Here is a 26,479-nt window from a genome sequence, read left to right as displayed (position 1 = left end):
TGCATGGGTGACCCTAAAATGGTGCCCCCCCCTGAAAAAAGTTCTGCGGATGCCCATGCTTCCTATTACATCATTACTGGGCTTATAAAATTCTTCCATGGGCCGCTAATGGGAACTCACGTCGTACTCCAAAGAACCATTTCCCTGCACAATGTGTGAGCAGGCTTTGGGAGGCAAAGCAGTAGTATTGTTTTTCTAGGGGGGAAAACAATGCTTGGATGTGGAGTGGGGGATAGGCATAGTTCTGTAGTCCAGCAAGCAGGCCTGACAACACTGGTTGGGATTTGCAGAAAAGGCACTGTGCTGTCAGCCTAGACAGAAAGTTAGGAGCACAACGGGGGATCTAGTGCATGCACAGACTGTGCTGTGGGTGTCTATGTATTATTATTTTTATTATTAATGTATGCACTGGATCTCCCTTCAAGATGGCAGTGCTGCAAAAAAACATTGGACTCCATGGACTAGTATGTTTTTTTTTTTTTTTTTTACTTTTATACAGGGAAATTTTATAGGCATTTCAAATGTAATTTCTGATACCTAGGGTGGAGCTCCTTTTTAACTGTGCCTGTTTCAGATATCTCAGTCTTCAAGGACTGTGGATAAACAACTGTAAGCCCTTTCTTAAGCTTGGTTTGCCTTGTAGGCCCTGCTATACAACCTGCTGTTGTGTCCATGTCCATCTGCCAAACTCTGCCTCTTTGGTCCAAGGCCACATCTTGGGATTCTGGTTCTATACTTTTGTCTCCCAACATCTAGATTACTTGTTTGCATCCCTGCGCTATTGTGTTGGACACAACCTACATAATATCCATAATAGGCTACCTTACAGGTAATATGAAGAGGACCCTTTGACTTAAATGTCTGCAGAACTTTAGTGTAAGAAGCATCTCTTAAGGATGCCTTGCACCTGTTCAGCTAATAAATGGACTAAAACTCCAGCAGCTAAAGCCCCTGCTACTGAAACTAAAAAGAGCTTTTCAGGCATCCAAGTCCAAGCCTGAGCTTGAAACCTAGTTCCAATGTAAGACTTGGATCCCCAAAATCCATCATGTCCAGAGGAAAGGCTTCCTTACAATGTGGAAGCACAACCACTGGTAAACTAGTAGAAGTGAGGGAACTTTTGGCCTGCGCATACATCTGCTCTCAGGACCTTTCAGACATTTGGGTCCGGAATACGGAACTGGGAGCTGTAAACCAGAATTTTGGTTCCTGCTTCCACCCTGCTCTACTTTATGTTGTCAAACTTGTTAACATCTTTGCAAATATTGGCAGTCCTCCACTCTGCTTTGGAGCTGCTTCTCTCCCAAAGTGTCATAACCATAGAGGGAAGGAAAGAAGTTCTAGGGTTTCTATGCCAATCTATTCACCATCCCCAAACCAAAGAAGGAATCCACTCCATACTGGCCTCTATGGACATTAAAGATTTACACATCCTCATCTTCCAGGCACATCAAAGCTACTTGTGTTTTGCTGTGGGCACACATTACCAATTTGTGGCCCTTCCCTTTGGCCTATCCAAAGAGTCTGCACCAAAGTGTTGTCCCCTGTTGATGCTCTGCCTTATTCTCAGGGCATCCCCAAAGTGGACAACTCTCCTTTTGAGAGAACAGTTAGGGCAGGCTCTACAAGTCAATGTTCTTTAGGCTGTTCAGTCCCTATAGAGCTTGAGCAGATCCTAAATCTCCAGAAGTCAGCACTGGGACCAACTCATCAATTGGAGTATCTATGCCTAATCCTGGATATAGCCCTGTCCAAGATTTTCCTTCCACAGGACAAACTCCTGACTCTCTACTCCCATGCTAGGCCTCTACAGTCCATTAACTAATCAAGTCTCTACATTTGTTTGAGGGTTCAGTATTCCAGGCCCTTGCAAGCCTATCCCACAGTGGCAGTGGATTGTATTTGCCTAGTGGATTATGAGACATTTGCTTGAAATTAGAAATTCCTTCCTCCCAATGGTCTGGAAGGTTCTCATGATGGACATCCCTTGTCAGGTTGGGGAGGAGTTCTCTATACTCTCTTGGTCCAAGGGGTTTGGCTGCCAAAGAAAGATAGTCTCCCAATCAATGTTTCTTGAGCTCAGATTGATTTGGTTGTCCCTTCAATGCTGCACCTCTTGTTTTGAGGTCACATGACCAGGATTCAGGTAAACAACACCACAGTGGTGACATACCTTAATCATAAACAGGAACCAGAAGTCTTAGGGACATTGTTCTACCAACTTTCTGTCCTGATCCTAAAGAGATTTACCTCCCATTTGCTTGGATGTGGTGCATGCTGTTCATATTTATCTTTTAGCTACAGCACCCTTTCATAAGTCCATCTCTCTCTTTGTCATCCCTGAAGGTCCCTGTAGGCAACAACCTGATTCTCATTCCATTATCCCTTGGCAGATTGGTCAGTGCCAAGGCTTCCCCATTTTCCAGTCAGAGCCCACTGCACTAGATCAATTAATACTTCACAGGCTTTCACTTTCAGGTATCTTGTTCAAATTTGGAAGGTTCTCGCATGTTCTTCTGTTCACACATTTGTTAGGTTTCAGCAAGTGAATGTACAGGCCCCAGCTGATGCTGGCTTCGGTCCTAAGGTTCTTCAAGTGGCACTGTAAGCCTCCTTTAAGATGGCCTTCTTAACCTATTAGTTTGTTCCTTGTGAGCCTGTTAGCCTTTTTTTGCTGTTGCCCACCCTTCACTTGGGACTACTTTTGGACATTACAGTGTTTCAGAATACTATCTTAAGCCATGTAATGTAATACTAATAAAATTGTTGGCCTATGTGACGGTGGCCTATATTCCAATATTTCAGAATACCCTGTAATTTAGTCCAAGAAAAGTAATTTACAGGTATGTTAAAAATCCTAATATTTTTACTTATAGTAACATAAATTTTCCAGAGTTTGTTTCAGTTATTCCTCCTTCAGGAGGAATTGAATACTGGCAAAAAGACGTTGGTCAGTGGGGTATTATTATAATACAGGATTTATATAGCGTCAGTTTGCACAGCGCTTAACGTTAGGGCAGATAATACAGTTACAATACAATTCAATACAGATATAACCCCTTTCCCTCCCAACATTGCTTCAGGTTTGTAGAAAAGCAGTAATATGAGCAGACCAAAAACACAGGTGGTGGGAACTTTGTGTCATGACTCTCTGCAGTAATACTTTCATACACTGCCTGTCTCTTACCTGGTCTGTGTATCAGCCTTAGGGCCTGCACTCTCACACCTGAACAGTTAAGTATGGCTCCATCCTAGCCTCAAAAGGAACCACTATTTAACACTGTGTTCTCCAAGCCTGCCTTGCCAAGCAATATTGTGTGTTTGGTTTCCTGTCTCCTGCTTGCCGTGTGCTCTACGTCTGTCTCTGTTACAGATCTTGGCTTGTTCTTTGACTATCCCTACCTGCTTGTTACCCTGACCTTTGGTGTGTTCTCTGTCTATCCTTGTCTGCTAGTTGCCTCGACCTTTGGCTTATCTCCTGACTATCCTTTGTTGTCCTGGGCTGCTGCTTCCTCTCTATTCTCCTGTAGCCTACCGTGAGCGCGAGCTGGGAGACCCTGGGGGCCACGACCTAGAGCCAGTGGCAGCCCAGTCCATCCTCACCACTAGAGGCTCTGGTGAACACCTGCTGGCTCCTAGATTCCATGCCCTGGGGAATCTTATGCTCTAGCTCCCAGCTGGATCGGTGTTGGTACTCCAGTAGACCTGCCTTCCTGAACCACCCAGAGTTCCACCCGCAGCAGGCAGTAGGGTCCAATACCTTAGAGGTGCACTCCTGACTCCAACGGTGTGTATCTGGCACCTGGACTCAAGTGACCTGATGCTTTGTCCCTAATGAACTCCAAGAAATAGATTTTATATTACGTACAAAAATCCTGTTTTCTTTCTCATTCATTAGGAGACACTGGATTCAGTTATTCTGAGAGAACCAAAAGCAGTCCAAGTGAGGAGGGACCAACAGTAATAAAACACTAGCATACCTACATAAAAAAAAAAGTACTGGGGGGAGGTGATCTGCATCCAGGTGTTAGGCCTAACCTTGTTAGAACTGATGATTAGGCAGCTGGGCCACAGCCTTATAGCATGCAGCTTCTCTGGAAGACCTAACCACTATGGGGAGCATCTGCCCGAGGTGGCCTTGTGCCTGTGATTCCTCCAGCTGTTTGCCTGTGTTGCTAGAGTTACCTTGGACTGCACTAAGAGGGGTGGTATTTATGAGGATAAGTGCAAGTAGCTGTTCTTAATTTGAACTGTTTTACTGACGTGGTGATTCTAAGCTACACTCGCCGTTACAATAACTTCTTATAGAGAGTGTGCGCAATGCAGCCATGTTACCCCAATTGTACCACAGAGACATTTTTTTTTAAGACTTTTTTTTGGAGAGTCCATATTTTGCAGCTTTTATAATCTACTTTGTCATTTTCTGTAGTGTATGCATGCTCTTTGCCATTATGACCCTGTTTTGCATGATTGATTCTAATTGTCCAACAATTTGGTGTAGTGGTGGCTCCTGAAGAGCATGCGCTATTCGTTTTTCAAAGTTATGCCTGAACTGCAGTTTGGTTTGGGTACAATTGTCTAAATTAGACTTTGGCATCAGTCTGACTGGATTCTGAGATGTTCAGCCTGGCCACAGGGGCACCATCTATTTTGGCAGGCATGGAACTATGGTCTGGTTAGGTGCTTAAGTTACTCTCTCTCGGAGCCCGCCCAGTGGGAGTGGATCTCTCGCTGTGCTTTCTGGGAGAGGGTATTTAAGATGTGGACGTCACGTGATTCGGGGTTTCCGGAATCACGCGACGTCCATATGTAGAAAAATACATACCGGCCTAAATTGAGGAAAAACAATTGTTGTTATATATTTATTATAGCAAAAAGTAAACAATGTGTTTTTTTCAAAACTGACGCTTTTTTTGTTTATAGCGCAAAAAATAAAAATCACACAGGTGATCAAATATCACCAAAAGAAAGCTCTATTTGTGGTAAAAAAAAGGACCTAAATTTTGTTTGGGTGCAGCGTTGCACGGCCGTGCAATTGTCAGTTAAAGCAATGCAGTGCCGAATCGCAAAAAGTGCTCTGGTCAGGAAGGGGGTAAAATCTTCCAGGGCTGAAGCAGTTAAAGTGTTACTAAACCCACAACAGTAAAAATCAGTCTGTATATGCAGTAAAGCATGCTTGTTAAACTCACTGTGGAACCTAAGGGGTAATCCTCTGCATTGTGTAAAAAGACTGTTTGAGTCGGTCTTCTCTGACCCTCCCCTTCTTTCACAGTCCCCGATCTATTTTCTGATAGAACAGAGTCTTGGGGACAAGCTGCACATACGCAGTTTGACGTGCATTTCTAAAGAGCTTTTTTTTTCTTCTCGGGAGAGTGCATGGGATCAGCACTGTCCAGAGGTTCGGGGGTCTTGCAGCCTCAAAGGACAATGAAAAATCCTCCTACAAGCTTTAAGCAGTGCTCCTCTTGACACTGTAGAAGTCACAAGACTGCTCTAACTGTTGATGAGAAAAGGTATCTAGCAGTTTATATTTGCTAAAATAATTGCATTTCTGTAGGAGACCAGACATAGGGAATACAGGCTCCTAGGCTTAGTAACACTTTAACTTAAGAGCAGTGTATAGTGGCAACATTAGGGACCTTAAAGGGGTTGTAAAGGTTAATTTTTATTAATTTTTTTAAATAACAAACATGTTATACTTACCACCTCTGTGCAAGGGTTTTGCACAGAGTGGCCCCGTTCCTCATCTTCTGGTGTCTCCTAGCGGAGCTCCTGGCTCCTCCACGAATCGAGTTTCCCTCAGAGACCCGCATTCCAAAAGGGACACTAATGCGGGCACACTCCTGAGTCCTGCTGCTGCGTCCATTAACACAGACAGCAGGACCTGGCACCGCCCGGTGTCACTAGATTTGACTGACAGCAGTGGGAGCCAATGGCTGCACTATCCAATGAGGACCCGAGACTGGAGCTGCTGTGCTCCTCCCCATCGATGGAACAATCGGTTGCAGGTAAGGAAAAGGGGGGCTCTGGGGGGCAGCTGTACTACGGAAGGTTTTTCGTCTTACAAGCAGAATGCAGTTTACAACCCTTTTAAGACCAACTTAATCAGCAGAAAGACATTTCTGTAAAGTCCATTTTTGTGCAACTTTCATAATCTGCTTTGTATTATTCTGGAATGTATGAATGTTTATTTCATTCTGACACTCTTTTCCCTTATTGATTTTTGACCTGGAAATTTATAGAGAGGAAACACCTATCCTCATATTGATTAGTGGTTCCAAATTAATAATTACTACTGCAGTAGGGAACAGACACAAAAGATACACTCAGCATCTTTCCAAATAACTTTTCTGCCTTATTATGATGAAAGGCTTTTATACACATGATTACGTAGGTATCACATTAATATTAAATTGTACTTTTATGGTAACAAGGGGCGTAACATAGGCAGGCTAATTCTAATCAGGAATCAAAAGAATGCAAACATGTAATGAAAACATTATTAGTGCAGTGAGGCAGTGTACAATACATACAAAATAGAGTACAATTATATACAGAACTTACAAAATTTCCTTTATAGTCTCCTCTCTTTTGATCAATATTTTGATCAGTAACCATACCTGCTATCACCTTTAACCTGGAACCTCCACACCCTTAGGTGGAGGTAGTCCTGGCCAAAGAGCCAAAAACTCCATTGTGGAGAAAATAATAGCTGAGCAGCTTTTTCATTACAAAATGACTTTTAAGTGTGGAAAACAATTGATTGATAAGACATATTTACAGAGTACTGGCTGTACAATCCCTTACAATTAAAGTATTAGTATAAATAGTACCCTGAACTGTGATCACAAGAGGGAATCAAACAGAGATTTCTTTAAATGGTCATTTTTGCAGTGTCTGGTGTGAATCCAGGTGACTTTTCCTTCAAGTTTTGCACAACTGTACATGAAATAGATGCTGTATTGAGTCTCCAAACATGTCCTTATATATAAATGTCTCTTAACAATCCACAAGTCACCTGGCTTTAGTTTTAGATCCTTCCAAAACTGGAATTGGGGAAAAAACACATATATGAATTTGTCAAAAACCTTAAAAGATCAGCAACATTCTCTGTGAGATCTGAATGGAGGACTTTAGACAAAATAAAAGAAAGTAACACACTCCCAAACAAAATCTCATAGGGAGGGAGTCCAACATCCCCTTAGGGGCTTGATAAAATACAAGAAAACATTCAGGCAAATGTTTTCAAGTTTCTAACTCTACTTTTTCCGCTATATTGTAGACAGTAGGGGGTGTAAAAATAAAACTTCTAGTAAGGAATCTCTTATAAAAATTATTTTCTCTATTACCCTCTGTAGATTCCGGCACTCTGTACTTACAAACTACTTCTGATAACACTTTTTACTGTGGCCTTTGCAGTAGCATTTGCCACTGGACATCTAGAAAACATGTCCATACAGACAAAATGCATACTCGTAAGATCCTGACTTGGACATCTGGTTATATCTTTTTGGAATCTCTGGAAGGGATGTTCAGCTTTTGGTAACACCATTTCTTGTTTTACCTGTTACCAAAAGGTATGTTAAAAAAACAACAGTGGTGAACCCTGGTTCTATCCCACACTCATTTACTAAGGCAGCCATAACTGCTTATGAATGATGACACGGCCCATGTGTCAAGCTGGAGGGAAAAGAGTGGCTGGCAGACATAAATGATCACCTTTTCCAAAGTCCTGTTTCATAAGAAGTTGCCCCCCTGTGGACCACTTGCTATTCTCGTTCTGGGGTCCTTAAAGTTGAATTATTAATCTCGGCTATACTGGGCCAGAACTAGGGTGGAATCTGTGAGTTGCACAGACCCAGCAAGTGTCCAGGGCTGTAATACAGCATCCTTAGTCACCTGGTCTGCTTCCATGTGTGAGTTTTTTTTTTTTGTCAAATAACTTTTTATTAGTATAAAGTGAAACATTACACGTCAAACACTTCAGTACAGCAGTGGGGGAGCGAAAGAAAGAGAACAGAAAAATTACAGGGGAGAACATACCATAAGAGCATATTGGCCTACATAGTATAGCCACCTGGAGCAGGTACAAGCCAGGCCAGGTAGAGCTATTCACAGACAGCATGTTCTGCAACACATGTAAGACAGGGATAAAGTCCAACCAATAATAAACCAATCCTCAAAACTCAACAGCCAGTCAAGAGTGGCAATCCGAGGATACAGGTGTCGACTAATAGTGTAAGATACTTATAATACACTTTAACCCAATCAAACACCCCCCCTCGGGGGGGGTTTGGAAGAAAGATAGGAATAAGAGAAAGGAAGAAGGGAAAAAGAGAAAAAAAGAGAAGAAAGGGATACCAAAGGGTAGAAAGAAAGGTAGAGAGGAAAAGGAGGGGGTAGGGGTGGGTAGTCATCCGAAAACTTCCGCTTGCCTGTCAGGGTCGATCGCCCTTAAGATTCCAGGGATTCCAGACTACGTCATGCGCTTCCAGCTGGTCCTGTATCCTGGCGGTCATCCTCTCCATAAGCTCCACGTCTCCAATGCGAGCGTATAATGCGTCCGGGGTAGGGGGGTGCATTTTTTTCCAATGGAGTGCAACAAGACACCTCGCTGCGGTCAAGATATGGCGGGATAATTTCTGTAGGGATTTGGACAGTTTGGGGAAAGGGACTCCCAGTAAAAAGTGCTTTGGGTTCAAGTCCAGGGGTTGGTCCAGGACACTGGCCAAGAGCGTACGGACTTCCGTCCAGAAAGGGACTATACGAGGGCATTGCCAGTATATATGCAAGAGGGTGCCCTTATGCCCCACACAGCGCCAGCACCGGTCTGTTGTAGAAGGATAAATAGCGTGCAGGACATCCGGGGTCATGTACCAGAAGAACAATATTTTGTATGCATTCTCCCGGTAGAGCGTACACATGGAGCTCTTGGATGCCTGTGACCAAATCACCCGCCATTGCTCCTCCGTGAACACTTCACCCAGAGCCTCCTCCCATTTAAGCATATATGCATGTTTGCCGTTAAGACCCATAGGAAAGGCGTTAATTATTTTATAAATATCCGAGATCATCCCCCTCTGTGCCGTACCTGCTGAGACAACTATTTCAAACATGGTAGGCGGGGAGAAACGGAGGTCTGATGAGATGGTCTGGGCAAAGTGACGGATTTGTAAGTAACTATAGAAGCTCTGCCGGGGGAGGTCAAACCGGGATTGGAGTTCAGTGTAAGTCAGTAGTCTCCTAGATCTGGGATCCACCAGAGATCTCAGATGGAAAAGGTTCCGGGAGGACCAGGGGTGTTGCATCTGGCGAGATAGGCTATCTGGCACTCGAGGGTTGGATATAAAAGAGGTCAGGAGCGATTTAGCCGAGGTCAGGGCAAACGCCTTGGAAGACCTACGCCATAGGTTCTGCAGGTGGGACATGCGGCCCAACAATTGGGACTGGGGAACCACTGCCGCCGCACTCCAGAGCATACTATTAGGGTGTATAGGGGCCAACCACCGGGATTCAAGTTCCGACCAGCGATTGTGAGGCCTCTGGGTAGTCCAAGAAGCGACCGCGCGGAGTTGGGCAGCCTGATAGTACCTGACTAGGTCCGGGAACGCTAACCCCCCATCCGATTTGGAGGCGGTCATGACCGAGCGAGGTATCCTGTGCCTTTTATAGTTCCATGCGAATCGAAGTAGGTCCCTTTGCAATTTTTTCAGGTGAGAGGAGGGGACTGGAATGGGGAGGGTCTGAAAAAGATAAAGGAGTTTCGGGAGGATAGCCATCTTCACAGAGGCTATTCTACCAAGCAGAGAGATTTGGTGTTTCCGCCACTGTAGCAACAGACGCCTAATATCTCCATAGAGGGATGGGTAGTTTGCCTGATAGAGGGAGGTATAGGTTGGGGTGATGTTTACCCCCAGGTATCGAAGGGAGGTGGACCCCCAGTGGTAGGGAAAGTTGGATCGTAGATGTTCCACCTCCAGCGGTGGAATGTTAATCGGGAGGGCTTCGGACTTCGACGCATTAAGTTTGTAGCCCGATAACGCACTGTAACGATCTAACTCCATATGCAAGTTGGGCAGGGATATCCTGGGTTGGGTAAGAGTAAGAATTACGTCGTCCGCAAATAGCGAAATCTTAAACTCCTGGCCTCGCACCGGAACCCCTCTTATAGCCTGGTTCCGCCTAATAGACGCCGCCAGGGGTTCAATACAGAGGGCGAATAGTAGGGGTGACAGCGGGCATCCCTGACGCGTACCGTTGGAGATGGAAAAGGGCGAATAGGTGGCAAAGGGGGTCTTCACTTGAGAAGACGGGTTGGAGTAAAGATGTTGTATGGCCCGCAAAAAAGGTCCCTCCATCCCTATGTGGGTCAGCGTGGCGAACAGGAAGGGCCAACCTAATCTATCAAATGCTTTTTCTGCGTCCAAGCTCAGGAGCAGGGACGGCATTCCCTCCCTGTTCGCCACCTCGACCAGGTCTATCCATGTGTGAGTTTTAATGTTAGTATGGCTACCTCAGCAAGAACGTAGAAGGCTGAAAACAGCCAATCAAATTAACAAATTAAAAGTAAAAACTTCTGGCTCTTCAAATGGAACCAAAAGATCTCTATATCTCAACTAGCTATATAAATATATACTCTTTTTTTTTAATAGCTCACAGGCTTGCTAAAACATGGAGCTCTGCTTCTTGATAAACTGCATAGTTGGTATAAAACTGTGACTCAAATCTACAAAAAATTTAATATCTGGGTCTTCAGGGAGTGTGTCCTGCACTGGGCTCACAGCAGCTGATTCCTATGTCATCAATTTAACATATGTGGTTTTGTCTCCAGCCTCCTCCAACATATATGCAACAAATTCATATTTCAAACCTTTCATTAGACAAACATTTCGTTTTAGCTGTATATTTTCTACGCAGAATGTGGAACCATTAAAAATATGACCAAAATAATGTCCGTAACCTTGCCTTATAGCACCTTTGCATAAAGCTACAGCTCTGATATATCAGGGTGAACTCTTCATTACTGGGTCCAGCTTACACAATGCTGTTTGTGTAAGAACGTCAGTTTTATGTTTCAAAAAGACAACTTTTTCCTGGCAATATTATAATTTCTCATTGCTTGTTCAGTTGTTAGTTTTAGCTAGATAATACAAGTCCTTAATTTCCACCTGACATTATTTTCCTGATGTCATAACATAATAAATGATAACAGTACCCTGCGGTCATGCAGAGATGTCCATAAATCCAAAATATTCTTCTGCTTATACCACTGCACTTACAAGGAAAAGGGGCACATCATTTCATAATCCACACATTCTGCTTTGGATTTCAAAAATAAAAATAAATAAAAACAAAACGACCAACAATCTGTATATGACAGAACAGAAAGCTCTCAGCCAGATCGAAAACTATAAAACAACTGGCTGCAGGTGGCATCTATCCTAACAGGGTGTGTGGACGTGATGGGTCTGTTATGTTTACATTTTATTTATTATTACTCTTACATCATGGGCCACACACCAAGTTATTATAAGACCTTTATATTTCATTTTTGTAGAAAAACTTCTTATGTGTCCCTTCCATCTTGGCTTTCTTAAATATTAATGGCAGCTGTATTCCAATTAAAAACCTCACCTTAAATATTTTTTTCTCTCAATAAGGGTTTATTTTATAAAAGTAAAATTACAAAATTGTTATCGTAATCTAAACTAATCCCATTTTACAAATTTCCCTAATAACCTGGATTTCTTTTCCAACCAAAGGTTGTCTAAACCAGTTACAATATATCTATATTTATTAATAATATTGTAAAAACTCATAGCAGAAATTAATACTCAAGTGATAATCTCAATATCACATCCTAATTTTAATATATATCCACAGATATATTTCCTTAAATGAGGACATTTTACTTAATTTCCCTTTTTTAAATGCACGGTTTCAGCTATCAAAGGATATTCAATTTGTGTAATACACAGTTAAATGTAAGCTTCATTTTACCATGTTTGGAAAACAGATTCAAAATAATTGTGAACATATTGTTTATCATTAAATTAACCTGGCACATTTTGTTATTAATGTTTTGTCTAAAAAAATTGAAATTGGCATGGTGTCCTTCCAGCTTATCACTGATCTCCCATCCCAGCTACATTCTTTCATGAGAGCGCAAAGGAGGGGGTCACATCTGCATACATGATACACACAAGAGATAGAATTAAAGGTTCCAGCATTCACACACATACACGAATATCTCTCTAAAATCGCTTACATTTTTCTTATTTGTACACAACACATGCATATCATTCTCTCACTTTTTTAACTCTTTAATATTTCCCTGCTAAAATTATGCTTTCCCTATTTTGTAATCCCATACTTCACATACTCCAGCTTCTATGATTCTATGATCATATGGGCAGCCATAGTGCTCATACCACTTTCCCTCTCTGACAACATAACGTATTCTGTAATGAATAACAGAATATGAGGATAGGATTTGCCTATCTATAAATTTCAAGGTCAATTCTAAAGTCAGTTACTCTCGGATCAATGGGACACTTACCCATCATCTTACACTACATCGAGTCTGGGAACAGTAATTATTTTGGAATTCAAGAACCAGACAGGGAAGCAGCAGAGGAACAGAGTGAATAGGTTGAAAGGCTCATACCACCTTGTTCTTGTGTAGAACCAAACAGGGTTCCTTACAGGACATGACTGCTAGTTAAGATACATGCCTCACATAGGTGATGACAACGACAAAATGCAACCCTGCGAGAATGGACAAGGCAATATTCCCGATAGGTTCAGTTTTTGCAAGACACAACCAGAAGTCCCACAGGGTCATAGATACTTGTATTAATTGAGCTATATGTGAGGCTCCAGTACAAAATACTTAACTAAAAAATGAGACACAAATGTTTTTTCGATTAAAAGCTAAAGTGTACCCTAATGGTACTCTGGGCCAAATGTTGATCCAGGCCTGACTGCAAAAAGATCAGAATTCTTTCCACTGAGTGTTTCCTGGAGTAACATCTTCTTTCCTTGCACCAAGTGAGGTAAGCCTTCCATGTTTGATGGTAGACCTTACAGGAGGTGGACTTCCTAGATTTTAACAGCATGAGAATTTTAGAATCAGAAAGACCTCTGAGTTTAAGAGGTCTCTGCCAGAGGTTTGATCAGGTCAGAATACCAAATCTGCCTGGGCCAATTTGGAGTTATGAGGAGCTCTGGGATTCTCTACAACTCAATCCTGGGGAAAAGAGAAGAAAGGTGTTTTAGAAGAGGAACAGCATAGATCAGGTTGTACTGACCTCTAGAGTGATGGAACCACTGCTTCCACCAGGGTAACTTTGCACCTGGAGACAAACCTGATTAGTTTAGTTTAGTGCTGAAACTGGAAGCCAGACGATCCAGAACCCCACATCTATGACACAGACCCTGACTTCTGGATATAGGGACAATTCTTTCAGCTCTAGACCCTGTCTGCTGAGGTAGTCTGCTTACCAATTGTCTATGCTGAGCTTGTGAAACAGACAAGGCTGGAAAGTGAAGTTCTGCCCAGACTAGAATCTTTTGTACCTAATTTTCTCTAGCAATGCTTCTGGTTCCTGAATCATGATAGGGTGACCCTTTCAGTCAGTGTGTCCTGTGTATTATAGGAAAACCAAACTGACCTGAGCTTCGGACTGTTGATCTGGAAATTAGATTTTTTTTTTCTAGTCACTAAGTCCCCTACACCAACAAAGTATCTAGGACTTTGCCCAAGCTCTGCAGGCTGTCATTCGTAGTTAGAATCTTCATACTCCTCAGCCACCAGGCCAGAGATAACCTGGTCTTCATTGTATGGCAAGTACATTTTTCCAGGATTTTGTTCCATAACAACAAAATGTTGTGTTTTGTGAGGTCTGGAGTAAACAGAATATGAGGGAGGCCATTATCAGGCCCAAGGCTCACGCAGAAAAACTGTTGGACAACTCCTGGATTGTGGAGTTTGAATTTGGAAGCAGACCATCAAGTTTTGCTTTGGAGAAGAAAGACTTTGGCTTGAGCCTTGCCTAGTGTTGTGTGTCCTCAGTAAAATGGAAGTAGTTTTGTTGCACTGGAAAGATTGAGACATGCAAGTATCCTTGATTTCCTAGAACAGTGATGGAGAACCTTGGCACCCCAGATGTTTTGGAACTACATTTCCCATGATGCTCATGCACTCTGAAGTGTAGTCAAGCATCATGGGAAATGTAGTTCCAAAACATCTGGGGTGCCAAGGTTCGCCATCACGGTCCTACAAAGTCTCATTGATGAAGGGAAGCTATGAAAGACCTGATCACAGGAAATTTTTGGTTTCTAGTGGAGACATTTAAAGAGGAAGTAAACCCTGATGAGTTTACTTCCTCTTTCATTCCCTGCAAAGGCAAAGCATAATGGACTACTATGCATCACATAGTAGTCCATTATGTGTCACTTACCTGACACAGGAGCCAGCGAAGTCACCGCTGTCCCCTGTAGTCTGGTGCATCCATCTTCTCGGTGGGGTCTCACAGCTCCGCCGCTGCCATTCGGGGAAGCCGCGATGACGTCACTCCCACGCATGCGCACGGGAGCCGACACGCGCCGCATCGCCATCGTTGGCGGTGCCGCACGCGGTGCCTGTCTTTGGGCAAATATCTCCTAAACCGTATAGGTTTAGGAGATATTTCTTGGACCTACAGGTAAGCCTTAATCTAGGCTTACCTGTAGGTCAAAATGTGTTGTAAGGGTTTACAACCACTTTAAAGCTATCAGATTTAAGATCGGGTGGAGGATGCCCCTTCGTGAATGGTGAAAAAGTTGGAACTTGGAGTAAAACCCCTGAAACCTTTCCACTCGGAACAGGGGCAGACAACAAAATTCCAACCTGTGGCCGCTGGATACCGCTCCTACCCAGAAACTTCCATAGTGAACTCCTCATTTGTAGCAGTTTAAATGCTATTAAGAATTAAACGCACATTATTCAAGCAAATAAATATGTTTTTAAGTTTATAAGGGATGAAAAACAGGTGCATTGAAGTACAAAGACAGTGATCACCCAAGGGGAGATTTATCATCTGCATAAAAAAGGAAAATTTGACAATCTAAAAGACTTCAATGTTCTTTCTTCAAAGCAAGTATCAGCCTTTCAGCTCACAATGTGGGTGGTATTGTTCTGTTCTTGGCCCATTTTGTTTCTTTTGATTCAGTTCTTGATTTTTATCTACAGTACATCTTTGCCAGCAGAAGTCTTTACATGCTGTGCTGCCAGCATCTCTTGCAAAGAAATGTGTGTGAGGCTAATAGTCAAGGGGAAACATCTGTGACTTCCCATGTCATCTAGTAATGTGCACTCTGCATTCACTAGTTACAGTATGTCATACTTAATGTTGTAATTGCACAGATTTGCCAGGAAAAACACTACATTTTTATCTAACTATAGAATTTTAATCTCTTCTTTTTTAGCTATTGTGTTTACCTCCGTCTGAAACATGTGGGACCTGTGTGCCGCCTGCAAAGCTGGAGCAGACAGCTTGTACAAGAACAACTTGTGTGTGTAGAGTGTCAGGCGGAGGCGGCTGCTGCTAGTGAAAGGTGCCAGGGGGACGGCGTCGCAGGTGCCCGGTAGGTAGAACTAATATTTTAATTAAGCTATGCTGATCAGAATTTGGTTTATCAATCCTCTATGACTTATCAGAAATATACCTGTTCTGATATTCTACACTTAGTCCAGCTTCTTTTCTACGGTTATTTTACTTTTTGATTCTTTTAAGTGTATTTGAAGTCTGTCTGTAAAGTGTTGAGATCTCCAATAATTTCCAGTCCCAAAGACATATTAAAATGTGAAAGGAAGTCTCTGCAAAGAGAAAGGAAGTGCCACCTTAGAAAGTTGTCCCTATTGGGGTGTACTTTAGCAGATTAACAGCTTTTAATATTCATCACACTGTATAACACTTACCAATGTACTGTATCTTGTACCTGTACCCCCTGGCACTTAGTTTACCCATTGGGAGTAGAGGAGAGCCCCCCTCTGGCTGCTAGGGCACATGCTTGTTGAGCACAGAATCAACAAGGTATATAAATTTTTTACTCCTTCTAGGGGAGTTTTTAAGGTAGTACAACATTATAAATTAAAACGAAAGTCATAGGTGGACTTTGTAGTGCCTATGCTTTCCTCCTACCTTTTCCTCGCTGCAGGATACTGCTGTAAACAGACAGATCCAAATTTCACCTATCACGGCGGGCAGCGTAGTTAAACCTTCAAAGAACAGGTCCCTTTTAATAGGGGTTCCACTCCTTTGGACCTGTATAGCACCCCTCAGGACAACTTTAGGTAATGTAGCAAGACCAAAGAGTCCTGGTTCCTAGCATCCAGCTCTCAAAGAGAAGCTTACAGGCAAAACCTCGTTCTGCTATGTGCATCCTGTGGCCACAGTGGCGAGGATGGATCCGATTGTGGAGGCTTTTTAAATCTAGCATGCATCCCTCCTGGAGCGCCTCAGAGCACACCTTCACTCGTGACCAACACCTTAGACACTGGCGAAAAAACTGAGGTACTTCTGGAAAGAGGAGGGGTTATATAGGGGAGTCAACTTTCTGTATTGGGTATATCAGTGTCAACACCTGAAGGTGGCCCATAACCCATTAAGTAATTACTTAAGGCCCTGCATTTCATGATGTATGATAAAGAAAACGAAGTTATATCCCTTACATACTTTAAAACGAAAGAATAAGGTTTTAGCTACAGATAGACTGTAATCACTTCCCATCCGCTATACCTGCATATACGTCCTGGACAGGAAGCGGTGGTTGCTGAAACACGGCTGTATCAAAATTTGCAGCCAGGTTTTCTCTTTAAAAAAAAAATAAAAGTGATCCAGCGAATAGACTCCCCCCGATCTCTCCATAAGCAGTATCTGTCACTGCCCATGCTATCAAAAGGGATGTTTTTTTGGGTATTAAATATTTGGGTATTACATTGTGTTTGCTGGCACTTAAAATTAATAAATTTTATTTTTTCCTGAAACTTTGACAACCTGCAGCACAAATTACCATTTTATTTTCCACAGCCTTTGATTTCAGAAAATATTTTGGGGTTCAAAGTACTTTCTAGCAATAAAATCCAGATTTTTACATGTATGTGAGAAATGTTAGAATTGGCCCAGATGGCAAGTGGTTAATATCAAATTATAATAGGCAAACTTCCCTGGTGGTGGTTTAATAATCTTGTTTAACCATTGCAGGACATTTTGGGCAGCAGCATTACTCCCTGGATGTCAGGGCTCCTGGGTACAGGAAGACCTCAGAGAAGATTGCATGTGCCATTCAGTCTCCTTCCTATTTGTGTGACCAGGATCGGCACCAGGGGCTTTTGGACAGACAACTTACCACGCCTCTCAAAGCACAAAGACAAATAGCTTACCTCTCAGATACCTACCTCTGCAATTTGCCTCATGGAGGAGCCTGTCCTCCTTTTTTAATAATCTTTCTATTGTGTAATATTATGTGAGTACATGTATTTGGCAGTGATGTTATGAGGTCACATGTCTGATGCTATTGCTGATTCATTACGTTTTATTTGAAAAAAAAATTGTAATCGAGGCTAAGATTAAGTCTAGTTTCTTCACTGTATACTGAAGTCTTAGATGAAAAAGACCAAGACAACATAGTCATGTGAAAAAGTAGGTAAATCCCATGGAAATTGTTGACTTTAAATGAAGATCTAATGTTTGGTTGGTTTACAAACAGTCATAAAAAGGAAAGGATTCTGGTGATCCAAATAGTGTGATGCCCTTGTAAACAATGATGTAATGGTGACTTTAATAGCACACCTTAGTCAATCAAAATCTATTGTGAAAAAAGAGGCAGCCATCCTCAGAGGGTGTCCATTACCTCTGTCAGCAATAAAGGCGTGTAAGAAGGGGGGAGGCGGTAACTGAGATAGTCCTACTGTTTGTAGAATATCAATGTAGGAGGAGGCCAGTAGAAGGAGCTGTGAGCTCCGAGCACGTAGCCAGTACATTCTCTACTCTCAGCTTGGATGCGTGCCCTGCAGTGGTGATGTTACCAGAGCCCACAGCATCATCAGAGTACCCCAGGACACCCTGATCCCTGATGGGCATCTTCAGCTTGTGAACCTCTAAGTGTATATATTACACTAATATTCTACAAACAGTAGGACTATCTCAGTTACCGCCTCCCCCCTTCTTACACTCCAGGTTTGCAAACAGTGGCTACAGATAAAGGTGATCTACTTGAACACATAAAATTGACATGATATATTCATCAAATTAAAAAAAAGCACACCTCTAAATTTAAAATAGAATCATGAAACAAGTGCACTGTCCCTTTAAATGCCATCTGTATCAGTGACAATAGATCTTCCTAATATTTATCCAGGTGCCCCCACGCTCACAAGTGCACAAGCCTCTTACTGGGGACAATTGACCTCTAACTATACACTTTCAAGAAACCAGTTTGAGATGATTTGAGCTTTGTGACATGGTGCATTATCCCGCTTGAAGTAGCCACCAGAATATGGGTACACTGTAGTCATAAAAGGATGGATATGGTCAGCAACAATACTCAAGTAGACCGTGGCATTTAAAAACGATGCTCAATTGGTACCAAGGGACCAAAAGTATGCCAAGAAAATATCCCCCACAACATTACACCACCACCAGCCTAAACCGTTGATACAAGGCAGGATGGATCAATGCCGGAGGAAAGGGGCCGAACTTCTGGGGGACCTCGCTGCATTCAGGTCTCCTGGAAGTAGGGACAGGTATCTGTCAAAACACAGTACCTGTTCCCCCCCCTTCTGAAAGGTGCCAAATGTGGCAATGGGCCAAGGGGGGGAGCAAACAGGCGGAGCTTCCACTTTTGTGTAGAATTCCACTTTAAATGTAGTTTTAATGCTAACAGTGTAAGTACCTGAACTTGACTTGGGATCAGCCTTTTACAAACTCAGTACAAGAGTTTACTGTAGATTTTAAGAGGAAGAAGCAGCACAAGGATCCAATGTGGGTGTGCAAGGAGTGTGCCGATAGAGCCAGCTGAGTGACACACAGATGAGATCATTGGTCTGCTGCTGCTCCATTTATTGTCCATTCACAGGCTTTGAAGGGACAAGAGCCATAAAGGTTATTTAACCACAGGGGAGAATAAATAAATAAATAAATAAAAATCATATCTTTTGCCCCGTCAGACAGGGCTGTGCTGTGTGGCACAGCTATGCAAATCTCAGAAGTAGTAGGCAGAAATACAAATCCTTTGGCAGGTAAAACAGCTCCCATGAGTGTATTTCCTCTGTGTGATAAGGAGTTCAGCTTTCTGTTTCAATCTTCTTATTCAATTTTCAAAATAACAGTATAAACATCACAGTTTGAGGCTGGGTTCACACCGCTGCGATGCGGGAACGCTGCAAATCCGCAGCGGGTTCCCGCATCGCATACCTCCCGGCGGCAGTTCACACTGCCCTATGCGAACTGCTGGGAGTGTCAGTGAAAAGTTAATAACACCCCCAGATCAGTTCGCATATCGCAGTGCGATCTGCAAACTCGGACAGGAATCGGATCACATGGTGTGAACACCCATGCGATCTGATTCTGCTGTGGACCAAAAAAAGGGTCCTGTGCGAGTTTGGGCCGGATGCGATGCAAATTCAGCCATACTATCTGTATGGCTGAACTCGCATTGCACAGAGATCGGATGCGATTTGCACTGTAGTGCGGTGCGAATCACATCCGATCTCGTCACCGCAGCAGTGTGAACCCAGCCTGATACAATATGCAAAATGGTTCTGTCATCATAAACCGTAAACAAGAAGTTATCAACAATAGCATATTGTGTCGTTTAGCACTAGATTTATTTTGCTTCTCCTGAGGATGTAATATACTTAGAGAAATCAAATATATCAGTGACATATCCTTTAAGAAATATTATCACATATAAAACCTAGACAGAAACCCTAAAGTCGAGGCAAAAGATCAGACTAAGAATGGAGTAAAGAGATAGAAAAAAAAAAAAAAAGGGGGGCAAATTAAAAGAAAAGAGGAGAATCAGAAAAGAAAGACGAGACCACATCTGTCCAGGAGTGTGACCTGCCATCATTCCTGAGTGCTCGACACCTGTAGGTAAGAAAGCCAAGGGTGCACACCCTTTTAAACAGGGGTTCTAACACTAACCATTTTTCCATGGAGCATGATCCAGGTTAGTTTTCGCTTCATTATAGCTAGGTCAATCACTGGGCTTTTCCAAGTAGTAACAATAGTTATTTTGGCTGCCAAAAACAAAGTAAATCAGACTGTGTGTGGATCTTGGAAAATTATCCACAGGTTTGTTGAGAAAAGCTATTCTACGGTTCTTGGTAATGTTAATCATAGTAACCAAGTGAATAAAGGAATGATCCCGTATCCAGAAATGACAGACCTTAGGGCAAGTCCAGGAATCCACCTCTGAATGTTAATTAGATATAGCTATCAAAGTATGAATAAAATGACACATCAAAATTAACTTGGGAGACCTTTTGGAAAGATGGCAACTACAAAGCAAATTAATAAGCCATTAGATACATTTTTGAAGTTTGGCTGTAGATGGTAAATGGCTCACTCTTTTACAGCTGATATGGCGATGAGCAGTATGCAAAATTGCAGTTACCTGCCTCAATGATGATCTCTTTTTCACTGATCTTACTTTAGCAGTTGGCTTCCAAGGAGTTACCGAGAAAGAAGGCATATTTTCACTAGGTGCGTTTATAAACGTTTAGAACTTTTGGCTTTTTGAAGGACACCTTTTAAAAGACCTGAACAGCATAATGCAAGTTAGTGTGCCACAAAAGCAGTATTCAGGGACTTTTTCCTGAAACAGATTGCATTGGTTAAAAGCTAGTCAATTTGCAATGTTTTTTTTTTTCCTTCCAATTCCATAAGTTTTAAACGGGGAAATTCTGTAAGATAAACGACAGCCAGTCTGATGAAAAGGAGCCTTCTCTGTGCATCGCACAGATTTACAAAGAATAAAACTGTGAATCTCAGCAAAAACGAGGCAGCCTAAGAACAAGTACATGTAACAGAATATCAAGAAGTGATGCATTTATACATTATATGTACTGCCTTGTATGGGGACACTTTTAGATATAATTAAAAGTGAAGTAGTTTTTATTTATGAGAATATATATATAAAAAAAAGAAAAAAAAAAAGAAGAGTATATCTATGTTCTGAAATAATGGAGGCTAAAAGGAAGCAGCCTCAGAGCCTGTCTAGCCTGGGGTTGGATGTGACGGAGGGGAATTGGCATGAATTGACAGCATAGCCTAAATGGGAAATGTTATACAGAACAGTATTAGGAAATTTAACTGTGAAATAATAAAAAATTATAATTTACTGCGACTCTCTTTTGCTTGTTTTAAAGTATATCTAAGCCCAAAAACACAAATGTAATTAACTGCAGGTTACTAGTCAGATATAATGGCTGCATTTTGTTTAATTGTTTTCCCTTTATTTTCACCTGTTAATCTCAGGGCTTTGACTTCAAATATGTCTGACTTTGTTCATTTCCATTACTAGGCAGATTGATAGTGTAGATTTTTTTTTTTGTGCTTTTTTTTGTTTTTGTTTTTTAACTCATGGGAAGTGACAAGGACACTGCATTTTTGGCAAATTCAACAGATAATTGCAAAAACTTTTCTTGGCCTAAAAAATTAAAACGAATTCAGCAACCTGATCTAAAGACTGCTTAACTGCAATATGTTACATTTTTGTTTTTTGATTCAGATCTGCCCTTATCTAAATAACAGCTAACTTATACAGTGCCTTGTGAAAGTATTCGGCCCCCTTGAACTTTTCAACCTTTTGCCACATTTCAGGCTTCAAACATAAAGATATAACATTTATATTTTTTGTGAAGAATCACCAACAAGTGGGACACAATTGTGAAGTGGAACGAAATCTATTGGATTTTTGAAACTTTTTTAACTAATAAAAAAATGAAAAGTGGGGCGTGCAAAATTATTCGGCCCCCTTGCGTTAATACTTTGTAGAGCCACCTTTTGCTGCGATTACAGCTGCAAGTCGCTTGGGGTATGTCTCTATCAGTTTTGCACATCGAGAGACTGAAATTCTTGCCCATTCTTCCTTGCAAAACAGCTCGAGCTCAGTGAGGTTGGATGGAGAGCGTTTGTGAACAGCAGTTTTCAGCTCTTTCCACAGATTCTCGATTGGATTCAGGTCTGGACTTTGACTTGGCCATTCTAACACCTGGATACGTTTATTTGTGAACCATTCCTTTGTAGATTTTGCTGTATGTTTGGGATCATTGTCTTGTTGGAAGATAAATCTCTGTCCCAGTTTCAGGGCTTTTGCAGACTCCAACAGGTTTTCATCCAGAATGGTCCTGTATTTGGCTGCATCCATCTTCCCCTCAATTTTAACCATCTTTCCTGTCCCTGCTGAAAGAAAAGCAGGCCCAAACCATGATGCTGCCACCACCATGTTTGACAGTGGGGATGGTGTGTTGAGGGTGATGAACTGTGTTGCTTTTACGCCAAACATATCGTTTCGCATTGTGGGCAAAAAGTTGGATTTTGGTTTCATCTGACCAGAGCACCTTCTTCCACATGTTTGGTGTGTCTCCCAGGTGGCTTGTGGCAAACTTTAGACGAGACTTTTCATGGATATCTTTGATAAATGGCTTTCTTCTTGCCACTCTTCCATAAAGGCCAGATTTGTGCAGTGTACGACTGATTGTTGTCCTATGGACAGACTCTCCCACCTCAGCTGTAGTTCTCTGCAGTTCATCCAGAGTGATCATGGGCCTCTTGGCTGCATCTCTGATCAGTCTTCTCCTTGTCTGAGCTGAAAGTTTAGGAGGGACGGCCAGGTCTTGGTAGATTTGCAGTGGTCTGATAGTCCTTCCATTTCAAAATGATTGTTTGCACAGTGCTCCTTGGGATGTTTAAAGCTTGGGAAATCTTTTTGTATCCAAATCCGGCTTTAAACTTCTCCACAACAGTATTACGGACCTGCCTGGTGTGTTCCTTGGTCTTCATGATGCTCTCTGCGCTTTCAACAGAACCCTGAGACTATCACAGAGCAGGTGCATTTATACAGAGACTTGATTACACACAGGTGGATTCTATTTATCACCATCAGTCATTTAGGACAACATTGGATCATTCAGAGATCCTCACTGAACTTCTGGAGTGAGTTTGCTGCACTGAAAGTAAAGGGGCCGAATAATTTTGCACGCACCACTTTTCAGTTTTTTATTTGCTAAAAAAGTTTAAATTATCCAATAGATTTCGTTCCACTTCACAATTGGGTCCCACTTGTTGGTGATTCTTCGCAAAAAATTTAAATTTTATATCTTTACGTTTGAAACCTGAAATGTGGCAAAAGGTTGAAAAGTTCAAAGGGGCCGAATACTTTCGCAAGGCACTGTACAATATGCTACAGAATAATTTCTTATTGCAAAGAAAATTACAAATACCATATCCTTACTAAGCGCTGAATCGTTAGTAGTCACATTCAACTGGAATTGTTCTCCTTTAATGTGGAAGATACCAAAAAGCCGCTTGGCTGAGCAGCAAAACATCTACAAAATTATAGAAGAGAAGTTCAAATAAATGTGACTAACTACTAGCTTTACCATAAGGCCCCTTTCACACTGGGGCTCTTCTAAACTGCCAGTAAAACATTTGAGTGCTTTTGAAGGGGTTTTTAGGCGCTTTTGAAGAGCTTTCCATTCATTTCAATGGAGGGGTGTTTTTCACTGCCCTGCCAGCACGCTGCCCCAGTGTTAAAGCATTCGTTGGTTTTAATGAAAATTTTGGTTTTTGGTGAGCTTTTCAGGCGCTTTCTTTTTTGCATGAAAGGGATCCAATACAGATCAGAGCTTCTCAACGCCAGGCCTTAAGGCGCCCCAAGAGGTCATGTTTTCAGGATTTCCCTCAGCTGAAATGGTTGTGGTAATTACTAAGGCAGTGAAACTGATCAAATCACCTGTGCAAAAGAATGGAATGCCTGAAAGCATGACCTGTTGGGGTGTCTTGAGGACTGGAGATGAGAAACACCGATATAGATAAACGAGAACCTTCGCAGACAACCTAGTGCGATCATTTTATTGCAAACTATTCATTTGTTTTATTTATTGTTTATGTATTTCAAAATCTATATTGGTCCTCTTTTATTCAAACTACTAAGAAATGTCATAAGAAAAAAATATACAGCAGCATTTAAAATAGAAATTCTAAATACTTTTTTTTCTCTTTAGAAGCAGACACCCTCCTGGTCTCTATTGGTACGTGTGACATCACCAAACATGTGGACTGACTATATCTTGTCCACTGCACATGAACAAATTTGTGCGCACCCATCAGTAATTTGGTTGCGTTCAGCCTGGCTCTCTGTAACTTGATTAGTTGCAGCAAGCTATGCCCCTTGTGGTTGAGTGGGGTTAAAGTTGCAAAGCCTTCTAGATGGAGCGGCATGTCTGAGTTACAATACAGTGATATAAACATGGTTGCACAGCCTTCCCAATTGCCCAGCATGTTTCTGGCATTAACCGAAAAGGCCTGGGAGGGTTTTTTTTCTCTTGAAGGCAAAAACTACTCTGGAGAGGTCTGCATCATCAGAGCGTTTCCAACCAAACAGCACCTTTAAAATATGAATTACACAAAAGAACCCCTAGAAATATGGAGTACCTTATGTCAAGTCAGCAAAATTTCCCTAGACTATAAAAGTGATTCTAAAATGTGCCCAACTCATGATTAATGAGTACTACTGTGTCCAATAAGTAGAATATCTATAGGTTTAATGCACATACTGTATATTAAAGATGGCATACACATTCCTGCCAACATTGGGAGAAACATAAGAGACAGAAGTCTCTACCACGATCTAGTGAAAATCATACTCACCACTCCCTATTGACATAGATGAGATGGCTGACCCCACCGGCACCTCAGCCCTATAGGTTTTAAAGGAGTATATAAACCCAAAATATCATAATCCTGATATGGAGCTGCTATGCCATGTACTTGTATTAAAAAGGATCCTGTTTGCTTTGTATTTGTGTGAAATCTCTGGTGTTCACTTGCTTTCCTATTAAAAACTGACTACATTAAATCAGGAGAACAAAGTGGTCAGTTCCCTAGCTATGCTGAAAGCTCAGTGTGCTCTCCTCCAATGATCAGACTTGTCCAAACACACCCCTCTCTGCACAGCCATTCACAGGGCAAATTAGTGGTCCTGCTGTTTCTCCTCCCCCCAGCTGAAAACGAGGGAATGGGAAGAACACAATGATTTGCAAATCTCAACCTATTTTATTCACAATAGAAAATACAGTGCTTTGCAAAAGTATTCACCCCTTTGGTGTTTTACCTATTTTGTTACATTACAGCCTTTAGTTCAATGTTTTTTTTGTAATCTGAATTATATGTGATGATTCAGAACACAATAGTCTAAGTTGGTAAAGTAAAATTAGAACATATACATAAAACTATTTTTCAGAAATAAAAAAATGATAATTGGCATGTGCATATGTATTCACCCCCTTTGTTATGAAGCCCATAAAATGCTCCGGTGCAACCAATTACCTTCAGAAGTCACATCATTAGTGAAATGATGTCCATCTGTGTACAATCTAAGTGTCACATGATCTGTCATATATATATATATATATATATATATATATATATATATATATATATATATATATATATATATATATATATATATATATATTTATATTACACATACATACACCTTTTTGAAAGGCCCCAGAGGCTGACACACCTAAGCAACAGGCACCACTACCCAAACACTGCCATGAAGACCAAGGAACTCTCCAAACAAGCAAGGGACAATGTTGTTGAGAAGTACAAGTCAGGGTTAGGTTATAAAAAAAAAATCCAAATCTTTGACGATCCCTACGAGCACCATCAAATTTATCATAACCAAATGGAAAGAACATGGCACAAGAGCAAATCTGGCAAGGGACGACCGCACACCATAACTCACGGACTGGGCAAGGAGGGCATTAATCAGAGAGGCAGCACAGAGACCTAAGGTAAGCCTGGAAGAGCTGCAGAGTTCCACAGCAGAGGCTGGAGTATCTGTACATAGGATAACAATAAGCCATACGCTACATAGAGTTGGGCTTTATGGCAGAGTGGCCAGAAGAAAGCCATTACTTTCAGTAAAAAACAAAATGGCACGTTTTGAGTTTGTGAGACTCCCAAAATGTATGGAGGAAGGTGCTCTGGTCTGATGAGACTAAAATTTAACACTTTGGCCAAAGAAAACGCTATGTCTGGAGAAAACCCAACGCATCACCCAAAGAACACCATCCCCACAGTGAAACATGGTGATGGCAACAACATCCTGATGAGGGGATGTTTTTCAGTAGTCGGGACTGGGAAACTAGTTAGAGTTGAGGGAAAGATGGATGGTGCTAAATACATGGATATTCTTGAGA

At 41.8% G+C, this 26,479-nt stretch overlaps 1 protein-coding gene across 1 annotated transcript in view; it reads left to right on the top strand.

Moving 5' to 3' along the window:
- LOC143940357 (somatomedin-B and thrombospondin type-1 domain-containing protein-like) overlaps nucleotides 1-21,387 on the top strand; it is a 160,641-nt gene extending 139,254 nt beyond the window's left edge. The window contains exons 4-5 of the mRNA XM_077461616.1: nucleotides 15,469-15,627; nucleotides 17,247-21,387. Of these exons, the coding sequence (XP_077317742.1) occupies nucleotides 15,469-15,627; nucleotides 17,247-17,352 (265 nt within the window). The 3' untranslated portion in view covers nucleotides 17,353-21,387. The remainder of the gene's footprint in view (nucleotides 1-15,468; nucleotides 15,628-17,246) is intronic.
- The last annotated feature ends 5,092 nt before the right edge of the window (nucleotides 21,388-26,479 follow it).

This window comes from Lithobates pipiens, unplaced genomic scaffold (assembly GCF_037356315.1).
Source record: "Lithobates pipiens isolate NorthernLeopardFrog02 unplaced genomic scaffold, aLitPip1_a1.2 Scaffold_3, whole genome shotgun sequence".
In the NCBI taxonomy this organism is placed as follows: domain Eukaryota; kingdom Metazoa; phylum Chordata; class Amphibia; order Anura; family Ranidae; genus Lithobates; species Lithobates pipiens.
Note: the sequence above shows the minus strand (reverse complement) of the source record. Positions and strands in the feature narration are given on the sequence as shown.